Source organism: Falco rusticolus, chromosome 14 (genome assembly GCF_015220075.1).
Source record: "Falco rusticolus isolate bFalRus1 chromosome 14, bFalRus1.pri, whole genome shotgun sequence".
Classification (NCBI taxonomy): domain Eukaryota; kingdom Metazoa; phylum Chordata; class Aves; order Falconiformes; family Falconidae; genus Falco; species Falco rusticolus.
In genome coordinates this window covers 23687833-23714508 of record NC_051200.1, presented here as the reverse complement: position 1 = coordinate 23714508, position 26676 = coordinate 23687833, and the positions used below count along the sequence as shown (strand labels likewise).

The 26676-nt window shown below is 47.5% G+C and overlaps 1 protein-coding gene across 1 annotated transcript; it reads left to right on the top strand.

Annotated features, from left to right (window-relative positions):
* Positions 1–8904: 8904 nt before the first annotated feature.
* LOC119157497 (probable G-protein coupled receptor 83) lies at positions 8905–23240 on the top strand. Its single transcript, XM_037408495.1, has 4 exons — positions 8905–16421; positions 18288–18413; positions 20530–20663; positions 21184–23240. Exons 1-4 carry the CDS (start codon positions 16044–16046, stop codon positions 21806–21808), a joined length of 1263 nt encoding a protein of 420 aa, XP_037264392.1. The 5' UTR covers positions 8905–16043; the 3' UTR covers positions 21809–23240.
* Positions 23241–26676: the final 3436 nt, after the last annotated feature.

Genomic DNA, 26676 nt, shown 5'->3' with positions numbered 1-26676 from the left:
AGTGGTCAGCCACATAAAATCTTTTTTGGCCAGTGTTAGAGGTGTTGTTGTTTCAAGTATACAAAATAAGACATCCTGTTCCCAGCCAGATTATTATTTTTTGTCTTCCGTGGGGCTGAATTCTGGGAAATTTTAGGAAAGCACAGACAGTAAGAATGCTATTCATTTCAAAGGGAGCAGGATTAGAGGTAAAGAAAGGAATAACACCTTTCACCTCTAAGCTACTTCTGTGAAGTTAGGTGCAGTTCTCTGGATTTTGGCTTCATCCTTGGTCAGCATCGTTTGAGCTGCTGGGACATCATTGCAACTAGTCTTATGCTTGCAAACAGTTTCCAGCTCAACTGCGCTAAAGGAAACCTGTACAGGACAGCAAGTACATAAGTCACCTTTGTCCAGGTGATCTTCCTTCTTCCAGTCACCATCTCCTCAGTGCCAGCAGCAGCAGCACGTTAAGGCAGCACACCTTGCCAGCCCTAATGCCCAGCTCCGCAGTGGTATCCTGATGGTGCCTGGTGTAGCAGAGCCACAGCCAGCGAGATGAGCAGCTCCAAGGCTGAGGGCAGAGTACTGCACCTTTCCAAACCCCCCTTTTTGTTGCTAACACTGCCACTTACAATACCACTAATGTAGTCACAGCTGTTCTTAGTTTAAGACATTGAAGAGAGTCCCAGGCGCTCATTTTATGGAGATGAATAATTAACTGGCAATTTTGTAGAGGAAGCCTTGCTAGAGAGCAAGCAGTTCTTCAAGTGCCCAGGCTGCAGGAGAGTTCTTTCAGAGAAGAATCACATGGTTCCTGTTTTATTGAATGCAAATTCTTTTCTCTTCCGTGAACTTGAAGAGACCCAGGACTTCTCCAGAATGTGAGTGGCTCGTGACTTTGGCCAGCTCTGCTCATTCCTCCCTTATTCCTCTCATGTACCAACTCCAAAGTCACCACAGACCTGCAAAGTAAAGTTGTAATGAGTCAAAAATCAAATAATTAAGAAGTGAATGGGGAGCAACATTTCTAACAGATTAATTGACTCTCCAGAATTGCCCTCACCCCCAGCCCATGCTGATTTCAGGACAGCTGCAACTGCTGTATGAGCTGTGATGACCAAAGGGAATATAAACCCTCAGAGAAGCTGCGTTTGTTTAATGCTGGAGTCTGTCCAACCTGAAGAGATGCTCCTTAATTTAAGTAACTAGCAGCAGAAAAGAAAAACTGTAGGAAGTTGTAGTCTGTGTTGGAAACTCCCAGATAGGAACTCTCCCATTTCTTTTCAGTTTCTGACTGTTAGGAAAGAGGTAACACAATCTCAAATGCTATTTCTTCCTCTTCTGCAGTTCCCTCCTTTCAAAGCGATTCTTCTAAGCTGAGAGCCTCAGAAATTCCTCAACACAACTGTAGTCCTTGTAGGAAATTAGTTATGATGATGACTGCAGCCCCAGTGGCATCAGTCCTGTTTGAAATTCACCAGTATGAAAGAAATGAATGACGCTCTCTTAAAAAATGTTTTCTGGAGGCATATGAGGTCTTGCCAGACTGAATCATAAAGCAAAACCTTTAGGAGAGTTTCACTCGGTAACTTTTTCTTTCCCTAAGATGTGCTTTCCTGCAGCAATGAACTCCTATTTTCAGTGACTCAGTCCTTAGTCTTCTAGAATAGCTCAGTAAAGGAGAAGAATGGCTTTATCTCTCTTTCAGAACATTTTTGCCTATATTGTTACAGTAGTTACTTCCAGGACAGTGAATAATTCAGAGCTTGCTAATGGGTCTTGCTGAGCTGTGTTCATTCTGCTTCACAGGGAACACAACATGAAAATGCTCTTCTCGTCCCCTATTTTAGCTGCACAAGTTACAAGGGAGCCTCTGATATTTATTTTTTTTTTGTATTTTTTTTTTCACTCGTTCTCATAGATCACATTACAGAGAAAGATAAGCAGGCTTACCTGTTTGTTTTTTTTTCAGTCCCTTCCATGTAACTCTTCTTGAATACTTGTATGCTGGGGAGAAAAACAAGACCAAATAATTCCTGCTCTGCTGATCACTGGTAATTTACAGTATTGCCAAGAACTTTGACACACCAATTACTCAGAACTAAAAAATAATTTGAAGAAAGCTTTTAAAGGGGGAAGTGTTTTACTGGGGAAGAGTCGGAGGTGACTGGAGATGATGGTGGTGGGACTGCAGAAGCACCTGGTGCTGTCACCAATCAAGGGTTGGAAGCCAGAGGCAGAGCAGTGCCGGAGGTGGGGGCGATGCTTTCTTGGCCAAGCTTCACCTGTGCTACAGGCTGAGTGGTCAGGTAAGCCCCATTCCTCGAGAGCACTTTGATGCCTACAGCCCGCTGAGTGCCCTGGGTGGGGGCTGCAGCCTGCGGTGCGTCCCCGGGTGCCCGGGGCAGGCGGTGGGCACAGGGCTCGGCACATCGCGGCAGGCACAGCTGAGGTCCCCGGGCTGGCTAGCTCCAGAGCACTTGCTCCTGCTCCCACACGCTCCTCGGGCTCCTCCCTGCGCCCCTGCGGGCTTCTGGCCACAAACGGAGACCCTCGGTGTGCTGTGAAGCGAACGCTGCTTCTGCTTTCTGCGGGCAGGTGGTGCAGGGCAGCGTGCCACGGCGGAGAGGGCTCACCCGCGTGCTGCCGCCCCCCGAGCTCAGCGGGCTGCCTGGCTTCAGGCTGCCGCAACAGCCCAGCCGGGCTGCCTCCGCAGCGCGGGCGTCCTGGGGGTCCAGCGCATCCCAGCCTCGAGTCCGACGGCTTGGGGATCCCCGCCGTTAACCCAGCGCATTGCGTCGGGAAAAATGGACTCACCTGTCAGCAAAGAGGAGCACAAGAGGTAGGATTTGGTTTCCTGAAGCTGTTACCTGGTTTAAAGCTGTTGGCAACGTGCCAGCCTGTTATCTAGAAAACACCAGCATAGCTCGTTGGAAAAGGGACGGTTTCCCAAGTGCACGGTGGGCTGGCAGAAATACCCTACGGGGTGAAACTGGGGAGGCTTTCACAAACGTGCAACTGGCACAACAGAGAGTTGGATCAGGCCCAGCTGTGCTCACTCTTGATAATATTTTTATGCAGTAATTTTTATAAATACACCATGCTTGTGCACTGTAATCATGCCTGTAGCAAATCACCACATCAAATTACTGGTGGTACTTCAGAAACAGAGCGGTTCCTCCATTTTAGCGAGCAGGGAGACGCATGCCTGTGGTGTCAGTGCTCCAGCCTTGCTCCTGCGGCAGCCAAGCAGCCACTGGTGGGCTTGGCCATCTGCCCCCGGCCTGCAGGGCAGGTGTGCTGGTGGGAGCAGAGCTGCCGGCTGCTCCTCAGGGCCAGGCTGCCCCAGGCAGTATCTCCAGCTCCGTGCATTGCTACTTCTGCGCTCACCCAGGGGCAGGAAGAACAGATAGCTGGGAATGTCAGGCTGCCTCTGAAGTTTCTCCTACAACATGAGTCACTGCTGAGGTAGCCCTTCTGCTTGATCTCCCCTGTTCGGGGCAGCACCAAAGTATCTCCTGCCTTTGGCGCTGTCCTGATTTTGGCTGGGATGAAGTTAATTTTCTTCTCAGTAGCTGGTGCAGTGCTGTGGTTTGGATTTGGTGTGAGAGCAATGTTGGTAGCACACTGATGGTTTTGTTTGTTGCTGGGTAATGTTTATATGAAGTCAAGGACTTTTCAGTTTCTTGGGCCCTGCCAGCAAGAGGGCTGGAAGGGTGTGGGAAATTGAGAGGGGACACAGCCAGGACAGGTGACCTGAACTAGCCAAAGGGGTGTTTCATACTGTGGGATGTCATGCTGAGTATATAAGCTGAGGGAAGAAGAGAGGGGGGGGACATTTGGCATTATGGCATTTGTCCTCCCAAGTCCCTGTTACCTGTGATGGAGCCCGGCTGTCCTGGGGATGGCTGAGCACCTGCCTGCCCATGGGGAGTGGTGAATTAATTCTTTGGTTTGCTTTGCTTGTGTGTGTGGCTTTTGCTTTACCTATGAAATTGTTCTTATCTCAGCCCCTTTTACGTTCCTTTCCGATTCTCCCCCTCCAGCCTGGGTGAGAGGGGGGCGAGTGAATGGCTGCGTAGGGCGACAGGTGGGAAGGACGGGGACCGCTGTGACCTGAACTGCAGGGTCCACCTGAAAATAATCAGTGATAAACAAAGACAGACTAATTTATCCCAATGTACTTAGTAAGTTATCACTTAGTATTCAATCAAGATTATTGAAAATAGCAATGAAATCACCACAGCTGAGTTAATTGGAATTGACACCTGTGAGTCCCCTGCCTCCTGCAGCTCCCCAGGTGACAGAGCTGCTGGTGGGGGCTCTTGGACCCTGGCCCCCCGCTTGGCATCAGCTGCCCCCACCTCTGGGGGGAAAGATGCCAGCAGCATGGGGTTTGGTTTGTCCCAGCCACTGAGCCGGCTCTGGGGAGCCGGGTGCAGGAGGCTGCTGGAACAATTTGCCTGTTGCAGAGCAGGGGCAGCAGCTGAGAAAATGTCTGAAGAGAAGCTCCCGGGGTCGCCTGTGTGAAACCAGCTGGGTCAGCAGAACCAAAGCTCAGGTGTGGTTGGCACAGCTGAGGGATGAGATGTTGATCAGAGGAACCTGGACAAGCTGAAGTGAGCCCATGTGAACTCATGAGGTTCAACAAGGCCATCTGCAAGATCCTGCACCTGGGTCCAGGCAACCCCCAGTATCAGTATGAGCTGGGGTATGAAGCGGTTGAGAACAGCCCTGTGGAGAAGGACTTGGGGGTACTGGGGATGTGCACTCACAGCCCAGAAAGCCAATCCTACCCTGGGCTGCATCCAAAACAGTGTGGCCAGCAGGGCAGGGGAGGTGAGACACACGCTCTGCGTCTTTTTTGTCCTGTTTTCTTTCAAATCCAAGTTTTGTATGGAGTTCCAAAAGACAAATGCTTGCTGCCACCTGCACTTTGCTGTGCAGCTCAGGGAGCCTGCAGTTCCAGGGAAGTTCATGCGGCTCGGGGTGGGATCAGCCCAGTGGGAGCCGTGGGGCGAGCCTGGTGCTGTGTGGGCGGTGTGGTGGGGGGTTGCCGGTTCCTGTCCCCCAAGAGGCATGGGAATAGCTCCTCCACACTCTCACCCAGGGAGAAATGCTCTGAAAACATCTCCAGGAGCCAAAACCAAGTTAATGAGTTTTAGGCTCTGCGTTTTAGCTTTTCCTAATTTTTCTTGCAGTTTCTCTGAGCTAACTGCTAGTGTGACCCACCTGCCTTCTCCCCCAGAATGAGAAAAAAGAGGCAGCAGGCTCCCAGAGGCAAAGCAGAGGAAAACTAGGATGTTATAGAGAGAAGGTAGCAGCTGTGTAATTTTACTTAACAAAGCAATTTGGGGATGTTTCAGCTCATTCTTGTACCATAGTAACATCTTTCTTTGTGTGGCTGATGCAGCTACGGATGGGCTGTGCTCTGAAATGGCTTGGTGTGAGAAATGGGTTGTTAAAACCATAAACCTTTGATCAGGTGCAGAAGTGAAGCTGTGGGGTCTTACTTTGATTCCTGCAGTTGGCTTACATCTCCATAGAGATGCCTAGGCACAGGGTAGCAGGTGGTAAAGTTTGGCTGGGAGATGGTCACCAACCCCCTAAAGCCACCTGCCCCCTCCTCCCAAGAGCTGCAGTGTGGAGCTGCATCCCGCTGCATCCATATGCTCCCTGCTGCTGGGCTGGGCAGGAGGATGCTTACAGAGACATCCCGACAATTTTTTTCTCCAGCTAACAGGCCCTTTCTTGGTGCCCAGTTTTTGAGCACCAAAGTAAAAAACACTGACGGGAAGCTTGCAGCTTGCCCGTGAGCCATTGGGAGCGCAGAGCATTGGAGATGTCTCTCTCTCTCAGGAAAGGGAGATCCTACTGATGGTGCCCTCATCTCTGTCAGTGTGCAAAAGAGTGAGGTTTGCCTTCTGGAGTGTGTGCTCTCTCCATCCCTGAATTTTTGGATGTTGAAAGGAGATGTGGAAGTTCATAGGTTACTTAGGAATGTGAAAGCAGCATCTAGCATTTAAGGGAATAGTAGATATATTTTTTTTTCCTTGAAAGCCAGGAATTTTAGTGAGTGGGGCTGGGGATGTGGCAATAATGTTAAGAAGAGAAAATGAAGCATTGGCTAATTCTGCTTTTCTTGGAGCAGAGTTGACTGAAGTGCAGTTGAAAAGAGAAGGGACGGAATGCAAGGAATGTTTTTTTGTAATATAAATGCAAAATAATCCAAGCTGGAACATTCATTGGTGTTTCAAAAACTTAGCCTCTGAAACACTGAGATATTTGAAGAAATGAAAAAAAGCCCACCAAACCCCCAAACCGAAACCCAAACCCCAAAGTATCCCAGAATGAATAAGAGCCACTGAAAGAGACTGTGATTATAAGGACAAAAGAATCCCGGTGGGAGATGCCTGGGGCAGGAGGGATGTAGAAGGACGCTGTAGGGTAGGTGAGCGCAGCCCAGGTGAAGGGAAGCAATGCTATCCCAGGGCAGGCATCTTCCAGGGCTACATCCCACGTACCTGAGATGAGCCCATTTCCGGCTTCTCACTTATTTTACTGTGACTTTCCTCCTTGAAAGACGTGCTCCCTGCGCAGGGCTGTGTCCTCTGAAGCCATTTGCCTCTTTCAGCTCCATAGCAAGACCTTCATGAGCTGGCAGCAGCCAAACTCAGTAACCATGGGCTGGCTTAAGAGACTGAAATTGAAAATTATTGGTTTTGTAGAGAAATATTTGTTTCCTAAGGAAAACAAGATTTTCTTAAAATTATATTTTTAATTGACTGGGGTAGAATTTGTTGTCCATAGCTAAAATTTCAGATTGGCATGAATTACGTTTATGTCGCAGCTTTCATTCAGATTTTCAGTGAAAAATGCAGCACTTCCAGAACACAAATAGAACCTGCAGACCACCACCTACTCTCTGGTCACTTTCTGAAAAAGCCACCCTTCACAGATGGGTTTTGCAGCTGTGTGTTTCAGGGCTCGTGTCATGCCTGTCTCCAGGGAGTCTTCAGAAGCATTTCAAGGCTTCTTATTTCACTTTTCCCTTCAAATAATATTTTATCTTCTGCATCACTTATTAAAGGAATGAGGTTCTCAGTTCCCATTAGAACATTTGTAGCTGCTAGTAAAGTCAGATGAGGGTGGGGTTTTTTTGTTATTTTTCAGAAACTTCAGAGCAGTTTTTAGGCTAGTGCATCTTCCCACCCTCCAAGAGGAGTTTTCTTCAAACTAAAGAAAAAAAAAAAAAAAAAGGCATGACAGAAGCTTCCACAGCAATTTGCCTGCCTCTGCCAATGGGACTTGGCTCCAGAACAAGCTGTCTGGCTTTTTCTCCGGGTATCAAATTTTCTTCAAAGGAAGAAAACACATTACCAAAACCTGGCAGTGCTCATTTACACCTCCTGATGGACTATGATCAGGAGCTGCTGCATTGCCAGTGATGCCTCCTCTCTATGTCTTGTCTCTGCTGTATCAATCAAATCTTCCTTGTCAAGAGCAAATCTTCCAGATTAGCAGATGTCAAATTTCATGTCCTGAACTGATAGTGTGCCCCTTGGCTGCTTTGCCTTGTTTTTGCTTTACAGCCATTTCATAGTGACAGGAAATAGGAAATAACATGAAATTTTAAAATATAATTTTGTACTTTCTCACTGCTTAGAATTATGTGCCTGTAATCCACTTGAGCATTTTGCTGTGGTTGACCTGTATGTACTACGGCTGAACTCTGCTGTGTGTCTGGCACACTGAATTAGAAATAATAGCAGATACATTAGAGGAGTCACGGAAAACCTGTCAGGTACATTTGTACCCAGCTTTATAAAGACAGTTGGCCACAGCTTACTCCCACTATGGGTTTGGGAAGTTCCCCCTCTCTGGGCCAGGGACACACACCTCACCAAGGCAGCTCTCTGGGAAAGGAGTGAAAGAGGGCCCTTGGAGCCATGGTCCTTCTCAGAAACAGTGCTGGATATCTAAAGCAAAGGTGCTTATTTGGCAATAAGATGTGATAACTTACGCACATCCCCTTCTCCAAAGACCCCACCATAAGTGAGCCAGTAGGAACAGATGTAAACTCCTCTGAGAAGAAATTCAATGGAGAGACTTTTGTTTTCGCAAGTAGTCCTGCTGAGATGAGGAAGGCTGCGAGCGACCGAGACAAATGGTGGCTGGTGGTTCGGACTCCCTCAGCCCCTCAGGATGGAGAGCGGCTGTGGTCCAGCTCCACCAGCCTGCCAGGGACCTGCTTGCAGAGGTGCTCTGGGTGCCAAGGGACATATTTCTCTTAAATGACAAAAGGTTGTGCTGAATTCAATTGCTGTTGCAAAAAGAAAGTAGCAAACATACTCAAATGTCTCTTAGCACAAAATATTGGAAAGATTTGTGCTGTTCCAGGCTGTGCTTCAGGATAAATCTATAGGGTGCTGTGCATGGCTTCTTTTAGTTATATTTGCAAAATCTGGCCTGTGATTGTACAGTGTTTGGATCACAAGGTCATGTAGTTCCTCACCGCATTGGTTCACAGTGCCTATTTTTACAGGTTGCTTCTGTGTCAGTCTTCGCTGTGGAAAGGCTGGTCCAGAGTATCCGAAGAAGTCATTGTCAGCTTCTAACTCGGGCATCTGTGTTCTGGGTAATCCCACACAGGTCCTCTGATCATCTGTGCCTTTCCTCTGTCTGCAGATCATATTTCCTATTTTCAATGGGAATTGTATTTCACTGCCTCCCAGGAAAGCTGTGAGAATAAAAGCTCAAATGCTGTTTTGGGGGGGTGGGAGGGTGTATTTAGTTATGTACATTGGCAGATAGTCTGTGCCCAGCACTTGCTTTCACATTTTTCCCCGCAAAGAATAATTTTTTGTTCTCGGGGCGGGGGGTGGGGTGGGGGGGTGGGGGAAGACATTGAAGTTTTACAGTGTCTGTTTACCTCAGGGCAATTCATTCCACTGGGAAGAAAGCACAGCACTTCAAGGAGGACCTGAAAGTAATTAGTGAGTTTACTTTGGCATGACTAAACAAACTGTGCTCCACACACTCCCTTTCGGCTGAGCATCTTCTCATTACATGATTCTTTTATCACCCTGTTTACTGGTGCTGCTGCTCCACAGAAGCAAGAGGGTATGGACGGCTGTTAACTCGAGCCCTGCCAGGTGCGGCTGCAGTAGTGGCATCACGGCAGTGCCAGTGGGCCAGGGCCCCCAGCCCACCCCAGGTGCTGAGCAAACGGCTGTGGGCACCAGCCATGCTCCCGGCTGAGCCGGCAGCCCATCGCCTCCCGACTTCAAGAGGGAAAACGCTGATCACTCCGTGCACGTGGGGCTGGTGGGCTGGAATTGGCCCTTGGGCATGATCTGGAGCACTCGGAGCTGTAGGCGTTGTAATTCTCAGCAATGTGGAGGCCAAAGCGGGTGGGAGAGCAGATGCAAATGCATGTGAGAGGAGCTTTGCCATTCAGGGAGCTGAGCCTCTGCACACTGCCTGGGTGCCGGCGAGGACGTAGTGCCCAGCTTGGCTTGGCTCGCCGTGCACCGGAGCAGCATCCGTTTCAATTCCAGATAATTGGCTGGAATAGGTCTGCCTTTCCTGCAGAGCTTGTTCCGTATAATGTGTTTTCTTAATAGTGGACTCTGCCTGTGCACCTGTCGACGAGCCTGACGGTAGAAGGAACTGGCAATTTCACATGCAATTAACAGTAGCGCAAAGAAATTCATCCATCTCCCCTTCAGCCCTGTTAGCTGGAAGGAAAGTTTTGCAGCAGATTTGCAGTGAGTCGGTACAAGCTCTTGGACAAGTGTGTGCTGCAAGAAGTCCCCCACGTTGAAGGGGCTTTTTCCCAAGCAGCTTGGTGGGTATCACAGGGGAGTAAATGGGCATAAGGATTTCAGGAAAGGAGTTTGTGAGCTCACATGCTGAGCTAGGATTTGGCTTCTCTGGTTCAAGAATCCTACAGTAGGAAGAGCAGGTTACGGGGGAGATGCCGGGCTTTACCTCCTGCTGGCTCCCTGAGAAGTGGCAGCCCAAATAGCTCAACTGTCTTAAATAATTTCCCTCTGTCTTGCAGACATCCAACCTCGAAGTCACAGGGCGGTACCTACTGATGGACTGTCCCTGCATATGTGACGTTCTCGTGTCATGCCTGGGTGATGCTGAAGGCAGCAGAGTGACCCTGAATGCCCAAGCACGAAAAGGGGAGTGGAAGGACAGCGCTGCAGCTGTTTATTTCAGCGTATTTAAGGGAGAATTAGTAAAAGCAATGACTAAAGGACTAAACACACCTTTCACTCTGACAGTTGGGGCTGAAAGAACTTGAAACAAAGAAGGAATACGGTAAGGTGTTTCCTACCAAAAGCCTCTTTTCTTTACTGCAGGTTGCTGAGGTGGGAGAACAAAGTTGTTCACTTGTTCATGCTGCGGCACTTATTTGATTCTTAGCAGGTCCTTGACGGTGCTGGAGGTAACACTGGCAGTGGGTAATGGTATGTTACCACAGGCAACAGCAACCATGAAGTTCAGCGCTCCCCATTCTCCGTAGTTACTACCCCCTCCCTTCCTGAGAGCACCTCTGCACCAGGTTTGCCAGTGTTGCCTGTCGGGCTGCCCTTCCCCAGAGCAGCGCTGCTCTGCCGGGGGAGGCTGTGGGTCAAGGCTCAGCTCCACGGCCCCCAGCCCCCCACTGCCTGTCCTGAAAGCCAAAGACATTGCCGCCAGCTCCCTGGCTGATGCTAGATGATTGAAGAGCTCTAGTTCCATGTCCCCATAATTAAACGGGGCATTGATTGGTAGGTGAGACAGCTTGGCAGATGCCAGGTAGGATGTGTGATCATTCGCAGGTCACAGCTGCAGGGATCCTGCCCAGGTCTGAATTGAACTGCTCTGACAAGAGGTGTGGGGTGCTGCACTTAACAGAAGGGGGTCCCGTTTTTGGGCTGCACTGAATCTTGTAAGTGTTCACAATGCGAAGATCAAACTGTGGACTTTGTAGAGTCTCTAAATAACCCTTATCTGCACCAAACACACCCATCAGTTTTATAGCCATGAAGCAGAGATGGAAGGAGTTAATTGTCAGGGAGTGTTTCCAATTTATATGTTAGCAGCTGTTATTATTTCATGGTGGCAAATTTTCTGATTTCACCCAGAAGTCCACTCTTAGTAAAAACATTTTGTAAAAGTTGGGTTGTATCTGCAATGGTGCTCACATATCGAGAGGGGAACACAAGAGAAAGCCTGTGGTGAATAATGTTAGTGGGGAAGAAGGAAGGCACAGATAGGACCGTGTTGCCCAGTGCTGCAGGCTGCGCAGGTCTCCTCCTCCCCAGGAGCCAAACCTTGGTGTACCCACATGGAAAAGCGTTCCCCAAAGCACTCAGTGTACCTACACCCCAGAACACCCTCATGGGGTAAAAGGCCTCTGAATGCCTTTTAAATCAGATGCCATTTGGAGCATTGTTTCCAGCTGTGGTTGCAGTCGCAGCCATGCCGGCAGGGCTGGCAGGCATGGTGCAGGGTCTCAGCAGGCTGCTGGCCCCCTGGCCCTCCCCGCACCATGCACGGTGGCAGCACGCCGCTGCTGAGCACGTCCAGGCGTGCCAAATCTTGCCTGCCTTTCCCTGTCTACTGCGGGCTTTGCTATTGCCATGATGTTAAGCTGTTCTGCACAGTAAACAGCCCCCAAGTTAAATATATTTGTGATTTTGAATTGTTAGCATCTGCCTGAATTACAGCGCTGCCTTGTCTAATTCATTACTTAGGGTATTCACTCCATTATTGGTAAACATGGTTTATTTATTAAGTCATATTATCAAGTCCATGAAATGTCCTGCAAGATTTCTGTGCCCGTTCTTCTCACATTTTCTGAGTCATAAAAGCAGCACTAGTCACTGCAAATGAAGAGGAATAGTGTCCTCAGTGCATTAAAGCAAACACAAAAAAAGAAAAAGTTCCCAGATCATGGTTTCCAAGGACTGTTCAAACTGTTATTTATAAACCACCTTTCGAGTGAAAGAAAAAAAATTAGGAGATAATATGTAGCTCTCATTGTTTCTGTTGTTTATCAAATCTGTATTTAAAACATAAAAGTGTAAACAATTAGCTTCTCTAGGGAACAGGACTCTTTCAAAAGGCTGGCTAATGCAACAGGCACATTAAATTTATTTTTCCTCATTCAGCTCGTTCAGGCTTGGGAATTTTAGCTGTTGAATTTTCTCCCTCTGAACAAGGCTCAAGCACTGAAACTTCCTTTCTACTCCAGTTGCTTTTTACTCTGAATGGCAAAGTGGAGACATTTTCTTTTTCAAGCCAGAAATCTTATTATTGCAGCAGCAGACCTTGTTTTAGGTTTTGTCGTAATGTGCTCTCGGAGGCATGGCTGGTGTCCCTGCGGGCTGCTCTGGGGAGCTCCCCTACATGTTCTGAAGCAGAAACGGCTCAAAAGCGGGAGCAGCTTCAGAGCAGCACCTTTTCTCGAGCAGCTCTCACAACCTTTCCCTGCCAGCCTGTGCTTGGCACCAGCAACGGAGCTCAGAGAAGGATGGGCAGAGATGTGGACAAGCAGCCAAAAATGCACCTTTGGAGCCCGATGGGAACTTCTGCATTAGGAAAATGTATAATGTAATGGCCTTGTACTCTCTGTGTTTCTCTTATGCCCTCTTATAAGGTTTTTACATACCTCATAAATATGAAGCATAATAATCTACAGAGACCTGTAGGGACAATTTTGTTCAGCTTTGCAAGCTCAGTACTCCAGTAATAAAGATGTTTTATTCACATCTTCATGGGTGCAGACAGCGGCAAACATTTTCATATATATACCTGCTAAGCCTGTGGAGATACAGCGTGGGGAGAAAGACTCCATTGCTAGTATGGTTTGGCTAATTGTTAAGTACCGACCAGTCATGAAGATGAATCCTGCCTGTGGAAGCCATTTCTTTAAAATTAGCTTAAATTAAGGAGCAAGGGTAAGTAGCCTTGACCCCAGACACTTTTACATACTGTACGATGGAACTGACTTCTGAATTATCTGCCTTATCTCTGTCAGAAAGGAACAAGTCCCCACAGGCATGTGCTGGGAAGACGCCAGGAACCCGCAACATCAGTGGTTCCTTCCCAACAGCTCGCGGCCTCCCTGAGCGGAGGTGATGCAGTCCTTGCCTCTATCCAGAGGCTGTCCTGTGTCACCGGTCCTGGGAGGCTGCACTGAGCGAGAAAGGTGAAGAGCAAGTGAAATGCCACAAAAAATGAACCATTGCAATGACCTGTGAAAGTGCTCATAATCTGGTGTTTTCAGGTCCCCAAGTGGGACAAAACCTCTATGAGCCTCCAGAGCCAGACCTGGCCACTCCCAGCAGCCGGGTTAGCTGCACTGGTGAGGTGCAAGTTTATGTTTTAAAAATGTGCATGTCAAATTCCAGGTACATTTACGAGGTCAGGGACAGGAACTGAGTCATGATGTCACATCAGTATGCTGATGTGACATACAAGTCATGACAACATGGTACTAGTATCTGGTGAGTGAAAATTTTAACTGGGAAGTTCAGACCTTTTCTTATTTTCCCTGTCAAACTACAACAAAATGTATGTGGTTTATTTTTTTTTTAAGTAATTTGATTCTTTGGTATTTAGATTTGCTAGACTACTGAGCAAAAAAGGATTTCAATTTTTATAGTACAGCCCATTTCTTTGGCCCTCGTAACACTTGGTCTACACTAGATCTATTCAGAGAATAGATCTTCATCTCAGCTGAAGTTTCAGCAATTTGACATTTCTTTCTGACACAAAAAAAGCACCAGAAATGAAAATGCTAAATCAATTCATGAAAATGAAAAGTTCCAAAAATTTTTTACTCAAGTGGTGTGAAAGTGAGAAAGTCAAAAATCTCCTATAGAAACAAAGGCTGACCCTGTGCAATTCAGCTGGATGTGTTTGAAAAAGTATGTTTCTCCCTTGCTTTCTCTGTTTGACTTAGAAGAGCCAGCACAGGCATTATGATGCATGGTGAACAGTGAAGTCTGCTAGAAGCAGCTCAGAATGTTCATGAGTGGATAATAACTGCAGCAAAACAGCATGTGATTGCTTAAGTGTTTGAACCTTTGACAGAATAAAACAGTTCTGCAAAGAATACTGAAGTATGGGAATATCATGCCTTTGGCACACGGGGCAATGGAAAGGATTGTGTTTATGCATGTGCATCTAAATGCTGCTCTGCCAAGTTGTCCTTCTAATGCATGACAAATGGAAGGGAACACTGGCAAATGAGCACATTTGTGTCAGACAGGGTGTGTGTGTATGTCTATGCCTATATGTGCATGGTGGCATTCACTGCCAAGCCATCAGCAGCAGTTTCTGACAGCCTGCATCTCCAGAAGACATGGCAGGAAAGGTTGCCATTCCTCCTTCAGCAGCAAGAGCCCTGCTTCTGCTGTGATGCGTGCCACAGCCCTCTGCCTTTACGGCTCTAAGGGACGCGATTTTCTGCCCTCTGGATAAAAGCCTGAGCTAATTGGCATCCTTACGCAACAGAGATTACGAAGAAAAAGATGAAACAGCCCGCTTGCTGGTTCGTGCCCTGACCCAGTGGCATGCCTGGCTCAGCCCCTGGGCAGAGTCCAGGTATGGGCCAGCTGTGGGCCTCGAGCAAAAAGGGGTCTGGGGTGCTGAGGAAGGGCAGAGAAGCCTGGTGACATCTCTGAAGACACGCACGATGAAAACACAGCAAAAGATGACATTCTGTGTCTCCAAGTGAATGTTGGGATGCCGAGTTTGTCAAAAACAAGAAGGTGACTTTTGCTTCCAGTTCCATTTGCAAACCTGCCCCCTCCCTGCTCAGCCCCCAAGCCGCCCAGCAGCCAGTGCTGCGGGAGCACTGCAGGAGGGTAGCCCAGAGCAGTTCTTTGCTTCTGAGCTTGGAGCCCGAAGCTGCTCTGCAAGTGGCAGTGTCTGCAAAGGGAGGGAAGGAGAAGGGAAGGGGCTTCCACCCATGCTGCTGCTCTGCCCCTGCTCCTGGCTCAGCGCACAGAGGGCTGGGCTGAGGCAGCAGCCTCCCTGGGCACCCAGCAGAACCCTGACATTTCTGTCCTCATCTTCAGGTTGTGTTTCAGTTTTTACACTGACCTCCACACCATGGGACAGCGAGAAGGGGCCAGTGGCGAGCACAAAGCTGGGAGGTCTCTGGAGGCAGAAATCCTCAGACATTCTCTGTCTGCTACAACTCTGGAACGCAGAGAAATACAAATGCTGCAAATCAGTAAAGATGCTTCACCCTAGGCAGCTGCTGTGCCGGGTACCCAGAAGGCGAGAGGAGGAGAGAGGAGCCAGGGAAGATCAGGGCACATCCACTCCTCCTCTGTTTTGCTGCTCAGCTAGATCTGCACGTCAGACTCTCCCATCGTCTGCGTGGGGTTGCAGTACGTTGGGATAAGCTAGGGAGAGATATGCTATTGGCTATTCCGTGCGTGGTTGTCATCTGGCAGCTGTATATATCACAGGGAAAGCAGGGACCACTCAGCCTCTGAGCAAAGCTGCTCCGGAGCATAGCTCAGAGATACTTTGAGGATGGAAAGTAAAGGGAACAGCAGCCCTTGCTTTTTTGATTCTGACAAGCTGTGAAAACTCTTGGGAAACAGAAATGTGACAGATGAAGGACTATGTGGGAAACCAATAAAGCAGATTTCCAAGAAGAAGTTGCAGGAGAGAAGCAGAACAGTGCCCAAAAGGAAATACTCACTAGGATTTCTCCCTAGGTGCAGAGAGAAAGCGTTTTGGGATCTCTGATATTTCAGCATCCGAATCAGCTTCTGTATGTAGGGCGCATGAGACTGAAAAAGGACAGCAGCTGGAGAGTCCCCGAAGCAAAGCTCACATGTAATCAGCACAGCAAGAAGGATCCATTTATCAACTCTTTTATGTAGTTTCCAACCACGGGGCAGATTTTAAAATGCAAGTGTGTGTGTTTCCTCCTGCAGCTACTGACTTTAGCACTTGAGCTGCCAGGAAGAAGGGCAGATAGGAACGTGCAGCCTGCCTGGGGACGTGGGCAGCTCTGGAGCTCTGCTTCCTAAGCCATGAGCAGGCACACGTGGTTCCCTTTGCAGTACATCTCCAAGCCCTTCTGGAGAGCAGAGAATCACAACACGACCAACTTCTTCTCTGCACTGTACAGCTTCTCTAACCAATCCTTCTTCCACAGTGATTTGGACCTGGAGGACCTGGGAGACTTTGGCAGCGGGACCAAGTACGAGGGCGAGTCCCAGAGCCGGACGGTGAAGGCGCTGCTGATAGTAGCCTACTCTGTGATCATCTGCATCTCGCTCTTCGGCAACGTCCTGGTGTGCCACGTGGTGATCAAGAACAAGAGGATGCACTCTGCCACCAGCCTCTTCATTGTGAACCTGGCTGTTGCCGATGTGATGATCACCATTCTGAACACCCCCTTCACGCTGGTGAGCACTCAGCTTCTCTGTGTTTTGCTGGTGTTTGTGTGTGCCTGTCAGCTGTGTACCCATGTATTGAATGGGCCAGTAACAGGCTAACATGCAGAGTTTCTTTCTGGCTCCCCTCCTCTCTCCTTTTGCCTCCTGGAGAAGCCAGAGACGTGCGCCCCCCCCCCCCCGTCCCCGTCCCCGTCCCCGACAGCCCTCGCACGCAGGCAGGGCTCGGCAAGCAGAACTGGTGGGCTTGTGCCCCTGGCGATGCTGCTGGCAGGCACCGCTCCACTGTGGCTTTCCTCCCTCTTCCAGAAAGGTGGCAAGGCACGGATGTTGAAGCCCTTTTGATGAGGAAGGAAGCAGGGACAAGTTTGACAGTAGGAAGTCCAATTAACTGCCAATTTCCTGCAGAAATGATGCAAATGAGGTTGGTCCTTGTGAGGGTGAAACCTCTAGGTCTGTGCTGAGCCCTGTCAGCCTGGCATACCTCTTCCTCGGGTGCTACAAACTGTGCTTCTTGGGGCTGATTGCACTTTTATATTCAGTTACTAAATAATATGAGACATAAAAAAAATTTAAAAGAATGAGGTGAGAGGAACAGATTAATTTATTGCCCCACTGTCATAATCTATACACAATGTCTAAGTAGGACTCCGTATAGCAGAAGCTGACAGACCTCTGGTCCAAAAGATCCTAAATACTCCTGCTTCAGTCCTTGCCCAGAGCTGTCTGTAGTGTTCTTCTGCCTTCTAAAATCAGTTGCTGAACTGTCAGTTCGAATTCACCTTTTCTTAAATTGATTCTGCTGCTCTGGTGTGATTCCTCTGCTCTCCTCTGACGGCGTTTGCATACCGGCATCTGTTCAGGGAAAAGAGAGTGCCCTCTGGTGTGTTTGCACAACAATAGTCACACATTAGGCACAAGTGATTAAATAAACTGTAATCTCTCTTAGGAAACAGCTCTACATCAGCTTCAAAGAAACAGCACAGTGCTACACATCCAGTGACAGAGTCGTTACTACTAGAGTTGTCTCTATAGGGAAATTAATATAGATGGATTGAAAACAGATTAGCTAGTCTTCGCTAGTTTTCTGTGTGGACAGATCTTTCGTAATAGATGTGCTTTATTTCAAGTTAGCTTAATCTGCTTCCATAATGATTTACATTAATTTGGAATAAATATTGCATAGTCAGGAATAACAAGCGAGTGAGACAACGATTACTTGGAAGAATGTCCTCTGCAGAAAAGCCACAATAAGTAACACCTCCCTGGGCACTCATACGGAATGCCGGGGCTCCAACACCCACCCCCACCCCCAACAGCTCCTGGATTCACGCCCGCATGGAGACGGTCCCTGCAGACCCCAGGAATTGTACAGGCAGGGGCAGGCAGGGATGCTCCACAGACAGGCCGTCCTCACCCCTAAGGTGTTACCTCGCTACTTCAGTGCCCTCAATGATTTTTTCTTCTATGAATTTCCCTCACTAAGTTTTGAACCCATGCAACTTCCAGCGTCCACAAATTCAAACGTGCAACTGTTTTTAAGGAGGCAAGCTGCTGGTTTTCCCTGCAGAGCCTTATCAAGGGGCTTTCTTGATTTCTTTACATTTTCCAATAGGGCCACATTACATGTACATGTGCATGTTAAACACACATACACAAGCACTACTTGAGCGGGTTTGTTTGCACAGTACAGTAAATCTCACCTGTTTCACAGCCTCATGCATAGTCACTGTTTCTCCAGAAAAACTGAATATAATGCATCTGCAAAGCATATGGAAACTATATTAAAGCATTTCTTCCTTACCATATTCCTGGGAAGCCTATTTGCTACTCTTCAGATATCACAGACTTTCTAATCCAATTTTGTCTGTTCTTCAGGTGCGGTTTGTAAGCAGTACCTGGGTTTTTGGGAAGCTGATGTGTCACATCAGCCGCTTTGTTCAGTACTGCTCAGTTCATGTGTCTGTGCTGACCCTTGCTGCCATAGCCCTGGATCGGCATCAGGTAAGTGATAACATCACCCCTGTGTTGGCTAGAAAACAAGGCAGTAAATACATATTTTTTTTCACCTTTCTATCCCAGTACCTGGCAACCTGCACTGTTTTGGGAATCAAGGAACTCTAGCTTTCATGGTGGTATACAAAAAAACTGTGGTTTTATACAGCGAGGGTGATCAGACACAGGATCAGGCTGCCCAGGGAGGTTGTGCAGTCTGCATCCTTGGAGAATCCCCAAACCCAAGCAGAAGCAGACCTGGGCAGCCTGCTCTGGCTGACCCTGCTTTGCACGGGGCGCTGAGCTATAAGGTCTCCCGGGGCCCATGCCGACCTCAGGCACTCCATGGAGCACAGCCCTGAAAGCATGGCAGGAATATATTCTGATGTTCAAACACCAACAAGCCAATGCATTCCCACAGCATGTATTTACAAAGAGTTGTACAGTTTTTAGGCTTGTTCCATCTCTTTGTGATGCCTAAGACTGGAAGCAGTGAGAACTGTGTTAGCACATTCAGTTCAGGTGAGAAATTCTCCTCCCCATCCCCCTGCCCTGATACTTTTTGGCACATACCAACCAGGAAAGCCTTACAGGTCAAGCAATGAGAGCCAGCCGAAGGATTTCCTTAAAGTGTAATGCAGTTCGTAATTTTTGCTTAAGCGGGTAAATGCTGTGCACTGGGGGAGCCGATCCTGCAAGGTGCGCTCTCAGGCAGACTATTTTTCTGGCAGTGCTGGAGTCACTGAAACAGTTGTTACAGAAAAGCAGTTTCACATGATAGATGACATGGCTAGAGTTCAGAACAATGACAGATTCCACTCTGCTGGACTGGGATGTGCTCAATCTGGTGTCAGAAACTTACAGTGACAGTCAGAGGACAGATCATCTGTTTCTGTCTGGTTTACCACAAGAGGTTTGGTAGCCTGCCCATGCTGTGTGCAACACTGTAGCTCCTGAAAGCAAAGCATTTTGATAATGATTCGTTTTAATCAGTAGATTCTGCGTTGATTGCAAAGCATGGCTAGGTATCAAGAAGTGTTTGTTTAATTAAGGGCAAACACAATATCTGCCTTTAAATTCGGTGAAGAAGGTTCCTCAGAACTGGAATGAGCTTGTATGGCCCAAAGAGATAAGAGCAGAAGTAAGGAGATGCCACTGAGAAAAGAGAAATCAACACTTGCCTCTAAAAATATTGCTAGTCCTGAAAGGTACCAGAGCAGACAGATGCTCCAGGGGAGTTGTAGAAGCTTGATTAAGTAGATAGTTATAATGAGACTAGAAAAGACATGCATAAAATACCAAAGACTTCATCAGCCAAGAGATCACTTGGATGACATGATAGGTCTATTTTTAATTATTGTTTCATTGCCTAATATAATCACCCATAGTTCCTGTCACTCAACAGATATCTAACCATCATGATGATCTCTGAACTCAAGCTGATGGGTGACACTGCTCAGGGCATGAGGCCAGCAATACTGCTTCATACTCGCACAACTCTTTGCATTTTCCAGCCCGTAGACTCTTAAGTGCTGTAAGATGAGTCTCTCCTTTCTGCCTTTTCATACCGGAGGGCCACAGAGCTGCTTCAAACCACAATGTGAGGCTCAGAGAGTGTCCAAGACATTGTCGGATAAAGTAGCCCTGCGCAGCAGCAAACAAGGAGTACACCATGTCATAGCCAGTACTGCACAGGGTAAACTGTGAGTATCAGACCAGCCTTCAAGTTGGTTAGCACTGCGCTGGCCGAGGATTACATCCAGCTCTGGTTCTCGAGCATCACTCTGTCTTGCAACTCCACCAAATGCCGAACATTGTGAGCCCTGTGGCTGCCATCTCTATTGGAGACCTTGTTTGTAGTAATTAGGAGACTTTTTGCACTCTCTATAGTGCAAGCCAGAATGCCTCTTGGCCTTCAGCTTGTGCCACACTTGGTGTCCATGGTGAGCATCCCACGCTGTCCTGGAAAGCGCACACACAATTTGATGCTTACTCAGTGATCAGTGTGAAACGCCTGCTCCTGGACATGGATAAAGCACAGATACATTCTTCTTTTCCTAAAGCTTGCAGCTTGGTTTTGTCATTTAAGACATTGTAAATCCTCAGGACTGGTTGTTCTCTGCAGGTTATCATGCACCCTCTCAAGCCACGCATGTCCATGGTGAAAGGAGGGATTTGCATCGTTATCATCTGGGTTATGGCCGTCTGCTTCTCACTGCCTCATGCCATTTATCAGACTTTGACAAGATTTTATATTGGGTAAGATGTTTACATGGTGCTTTTTTTTTTTACTATGACATACGCAGCTTAACCAAAACCCCACAGATTCTAAGGCACACATCTTTCCACCTGTGTTATTAAAAAAGAAAGCACGGGAAAGCAGGGGAGCCCTCCTTCCCTGTGAGCAGGCAGTGTGTTTCTCACAAAAGGACAATGAAAATCAATGGAATCGCTTTCAGGCTTGTTTTCTAGTTGATTTTGGCTCAGAGCTTCAGCCCTGTAATCTGAGGCAGGCACAGAAGAGAGGTGTTCTTTGTCATTAGAGGACATGGATGTCTATATGGATCATTACTTTCTTTTCCTGAGGATCTTCACTGGGGCCAAAGGTCAAACCTAAAGCAAAATTTTCCATTGAAAGTGACACTTGCCCACATTACTGAGTGAGTTCTGCTATCTGTGCCTTTACTGAAATTTGTAGGAACATCTGCAGTGTTTGTCCTCCAGATGTTGTGTGCATCTGGTAGTGTAACTGACAGTTCTTTCTGTCTTTGATTTTCAGAAACAGAACAATACGAATGGTCTGCCTCCCCAGCTTCCCTCCTCCTGCTGATCTTTTCTGGAAGTATTTGGACTTGACTACTTTTGTTCTGTTGTACATCCTGCCCTTACTTGTGATCTCCATCACATATACCATGGTCGCCAAGAAGCTCTGGCTGAGAAATGCCATTGGGGACCTCACCATGGAGCAATACTATGCCCATCAACGGAAAAAGAAAATGACACTGAAGATGCTGATGGTGGTGGTGGTTGTGTTTGCAGTATGCTGGTTCCCCCTGAACTGCTACGTGGTGTTGATCTCCTGTAGGGCCATCCACAGCAGCAATGCTCTGTACTTTGCTTTTCACTGGTTTGCCATGAGCAGCACTTGCTACAACCCCTTCATTTACTGCTGGCTGAATGAGAGCTTCAGGTCTGAGCTGAAGTCCTTGCTCTGTGTGTGCCGGCGCAGGAGTGCAGCCCAGAGCCATCCTCTGCGGTCCATCTCCCCACCCTTCAGGCATGCCTGGGTTGAGAACTGCCATTATAAAAGAGGCAGCACCTGCCAGAAGGCAAGGGCACCCTCCCAGAGGAACTCTGCAAAGGCAGACATATCCAGCGTTCAGCCAATTGTGGCAGAAAGCTAAGCCCTTCATCTGATGGCCAAGCAGCATTGTGTTCTAATTGCAGAACCATGGGAAAAATGGAGTTGGAAGGGACTACTGAAGACCATCTAGCCCAACCCTCTGCCCAAAGCAAGCTACCCTTAATGTTCAGTTGAGTTGTTCAGGATCTCATCCAGTCAGGTTTTCAAAAATCTCCAGGGATGAACTGCCCACACATGGGCTCCAGAAGGAGGGGTGCGAAGTGAATTTTTCATCAGAACAGTCAGCAAAAATAAAGAGAATTCTTTAACAGCACACAGAGCCTTTCATAGCCTAAGCAAGTAAGGGGAACCTATGCCGATTGTACACACAGGCCAGCTGATGTGTATTGTTTTAAAGGCTGATGATGGCTGTTTATGCATAGACAAACACTGTATTGATTCTTTCTTATTTATTTTTCACCTGTTTGAAATGAATTAACGTTTATAGCCATTCTCAAATTTATACCCGTGATACCTCAACCACTTGCCCTGTGGCCACAGGAGCACTGCAGCTCTGCGCGCCCTCTCCCTGCACCCAGGCACGTGCTGTGCAGCACAGCGGATGTCCAGGCTGCTGCTGGAGGGGAAATGGCTCAAAAATCACAACAGCAGGACAGCTTAGAAGCAAGACAGCAAAACCTCACTCCATTTTTACAGGAGTTCTTCTTTCAGTGGCTTGTTTTGTTCTGTAAGGATTACTAGTAGTCACTGTAAACCACCACTTATACTGCGATCTGTGGGCAAGAAAGAAATTGCCCTAGTGAGCTTATTCTCAAGCACTAGCTAGCTGGGGAACCAGCCTTTTCTTAAAACGTACTGCCTGTCAGTTTGCTAAGGACTAATGCCAAACACCACCAGCCACCCACTACACAGAGATGGTTCCAGAAGAATTTTTCAGTTTTGTACTTTGTACCATTTCTACTTTCTTTTTTGATGTATTTCTGTTATCTACATACAAGATACTAAACTGGAAGTCAAATGCTAACAGTCAACATCATTTTATGGAGCTTGTACCAGTGGAGACACCAGTCTTAACAGTGTGATAGTCATGTCCACTGGTGCCAGCGAATTGGGCTGGCTGACTTCAGGGCAGCCCCCCGGGCTGGGTGACAACGGCCTGTTGGGTCCATCCGGAGGAGGCACTCAGGGGCTGATGGACATGGGAGACCAGCCTCCCTCCCTCCCCTTCCAAATCAGGGGCGGTCAGCTGGCAGGCCAGGGCTGGGAACTGGGCTGCCACCAGTTTCTCTAGCACTGGGAGCGCTGCCTCACTGTGGGCAAGCAAACCGGGGGTCTCACTCTGTCTGTGAGGGTGGGCGGGTCGCAAGCTTATGTCAGGGCTCGCACATCCACACAAATATGCTACTCAGATATGGCGCTCTACCTATTCCATGAAAAACTTTGTGGTTAAGAATAAAAACTGTATGCAAGAACTCAGAGATGGTGAAGTCTGAATCGCCTTGCTGGGGTGTGTTGAGGGTTGCTGGCCAGAAGGTGCCCCTTCTGCCAATACACGGAGGGTTTCCTTATCATCACTAGGCTTTCCCTCAAGGATGTGTCGTATCATTCTGTTTCCTAAGAAAACCGTATATTGCTATGTTTTAACATTGTTAATCAACATTTCTTTCAAGTCTAAATTCAGTTTCAGTAATATTTTATTTTTTACCAGTCCTCAAGACCTGTGTCCTCCGTGGGTTCATTGTCGGAGCAGCTGCCCACCCCGGTGGGTCAGCCCGTCTTGCCTGCGGTCCCGGAGCAAAGCCACCAGGCAGCAGCGCCAGCTGCTTGGCAGCTGCTGGACCGGGCACCCTGCTCTGCCTGAGTGGAACCTGCACCGCAGCTCAGCGTCTGCGGGATGGATCTGCAGTTTTAAAACCAAAAGGTGGGAGACAGGAAAAGATGGCACTAGATAAGAGTTCTGTCTGTAAACCCCTACGCACTCTCCTGCTCAGTAAAACCGAGCATCTGATAAAGTGCCACAGCAATTGCCTCAAATACTGATACTTGCATTCCTGCTGCTCTGAGGGGTGATGGAAGGCTTTCAGCAGGTTTGTCCTGTTCCCAGAAGCGGCTCCGGGTACGTAAGGAAATAGCCGAGATTCCTCGGCACGTGGGTGCTTCGGCGTGCGGTGCCTGCACAGCGGGTGCAGGCAGCTGCTGTCTGATGGGTCACGGTGGGAGCAGCCCCAGCATTTCAGAGCTGGATTTTGATCAGCAGGGAGAAATATCAAGCAGGAGCATGTGGCCAGCTTCAAACCAATGGCTGTGAAAATTCACCAGAGTCACATCTTTCTCTTCCTTGAAAAGAATAATCTATTTCTTTGTGTCCATTCAGCGCTGGCTCAGCCTTTGTAATTGCAAAGGTTTTAGCCTCAAAAGACAGTGAAAGGAAAATAAGTTTCATCCTTCCTATGCAAAATAATACTCGCTACACTTCTACAGTTTGGCATTTCCACCGGTAGTTTGCTACAGTTGCAAACCTGAGTGAAAGACTATTCAAATCTGGGTATCAAGATGCTTTTATAGGTACAAAGATATTGTGACCAGAAAAAGTATTTGCATCTGAAAAAAACTGTGAAGCTGAGGAAAGAGTAAGAGAAACAGGAATCTTGTTTCTTTCTAAGGTAGTTGGGGGAAGGAGAGAGGACAGAAGCACACCAGGCAAGGAACAGAGAGCTCATGTGCCTTCAGATGCTGCAAAACACACCTGCATTTCCAAAGCCAATGCCTCAAGTAAACGCTCCCCTCTTACAAACAGCGATCGGCCGCCTCAGCCATGTGTTTGCAGGAATCGCTCTGCAGAAGGATGCGCTTAGGGGAGGAAACTGAATTAGAGAAATCTCTTCAGAGAACAAGCACCCAAGCCTCTGATTCACCTACAAAAAATGTGTTTAACACGTGTGCTTTACCTTGTGAATCTTTATTTTGTTTACAGTAATAAAGAGGAGTAAGCAGAGATGCGAATGGAGCTGGCACAGTGGAGGCAGGCATCCGAGTCTTTCATTCTATGTTACAAGTAAATATCTGCATTAACTTGATAGTACTACTACCCTGGGCTTGTTACTGTCTGGAAAACTTGGAATTCATACCACTGCAAATGGCATTTCCATAATTTAAGTGTCTGGAGAGTTTCTATAAACAAGATGTCTTTTGTTAAGAAAAACAAACAAACCACAAACCCAAATACAACATTGTTAAGGTGAGTAATTCAATGAAACAATGAAACAGCTTCTCATTCAGATGTTCTTTTTACATCAGGAAACCTAAATAATGCAGTTTGCATGTACATCCCAATGCACTCCCAGAGAACTGCTAAACTCATTACTCTGAAACAAAATTAACAGAGCCTGTTCTTGCTACTCATCTGTTTAGCAGGACAGCAAGCTGGGTCTGGCTTCCTTCAGCCTTTGTACAGAGGGATGCCCAGCGTGCAGCAAGGTCAAATGCAGGACCTGCCTGTGTGACAGCAGCGGGCGTGCAGAGATCTCCTGCGTCTGGCAAGGTTTCTCTAAGGGACAATTTGCTCCCAGATGGAAACCCGAATTTGTTTCCTAACTGCACATCCTGTGCTAATCCTTACACAAGCAGCGCTTTCTTCAGTAAGAGTCTGCAGTCTGGCATTGTTGAGCTGACTTAAAAAAAAATTATTTCCTCAAGGTGATTGTCAAAAGCTTAGATTTCTATAAACATCTGGCAAATTTCACAGTCATTATATGCTACCTGCCACTGGATGCTCTTGTTTTAATATGAGCTCTATTAAAATTTCCATATGTTTGTAATACAACAGCCTTTGATTCACCAACAATTTTGGGGGGATGATAACAGCCAAATAAAATATCTTGTTTAGGACCTTCTCTTTGCTGTGAGTTTTGCGTAACTTTCAACTTTTGAAAGGGGGATATTCCCTCTTACAAGGGGGTTAACAAGTAGGCATAGACTGCTCCTCCGACAGTCTCAAAACCATGACCAAAACAGGTCTGCATGTATTTTGACATCTTTCAGCATGAAAAGCCCTTTGTAAAAGGCAGAGCTGTGATTATGCAGATGAGGAGTCAGCCATGGACATGTGCCGGCTATAAATGCTGTTTCACTCCCATGCATTTCATTGCAGCTCCATGCAGTAAATAGTTGGTCTCAGCAGCACTTCTCTTCGCCTGGGTGCCTCAGTCAGACAGGAGCATGGCACATCTAACTGGAATTTAATTCTTATTCTCCAGCAAACACTTCCATGAACAGAAGCACATCCTGATTTCTCACGCATTCCTCCCAAGTGCTCCTGCCAGGATCTTCAGCCATCTCATGGGTCCCCTTCCCCATGCTGGGGACCTCGCTCTCCCCCTCACCTGCCACCAAGCAAACAGGGCAGGACACGCACACTGCTGAGGCTGCTCCACCTCTGTCACACTTCTTTGAAACTGGTTAATGAAATCATGCTTGTTTGAAAGGAACTGCTTGGTAACAACACACACAGTGTGGTCATGCAAGACCTGGTCTCAGAGCAAAGCTGGAAGTATGATAGCAAAGTTTCAGACAGGTAACCCAGTTACTGAAGTTGCCACATCAATTTCCAGCTCCACAACCTACTGAAAAAAGCAATATGCCAAATACAGAGCACCCTACATCTACATTAAAATAACCCTTCAGTGTTAAAGTGTTAAAATTAAGCAACTATACCAAAAGAAAAGAATATATTGTTGTCATGTGTGAAAAGCTGTTTCTTATCTCTCTCCTTTTAAAGCAACGTCACAAGCAGAACAATGAACTCACAGCTGCAAATCATTTAACCAACTTTGAGCAGCCTCATGCAGTTCCAGGAGGGTCACAGGACTCCCTTCTTGAGGGGGGTCTGATGTATGTAAATACTTTGTC

Coding starts and splice junctions, on each gene's coding strand:
- LOC119157497 (XM_037408495.1), top strand. CDS start 16,044: ATGAGCAGGCACACGTGGTTCCCTTTGCAGTACATCTCCAAGCCCTTC. Junction 16,422..18,287: donor TGAACACCCCCTTCACGCTG/GTGAGCACTCAG, acceptor TCTGTTCTTCAG/GTGCGGTTTGTAAGCAGTAC. Junction 20,664..21,183: donor TTGACAAGATTTTATATTGG/GTAAGATGTTTA, acceptor TTTGATTTTCAG/AAACAGAACAATACGAATGG.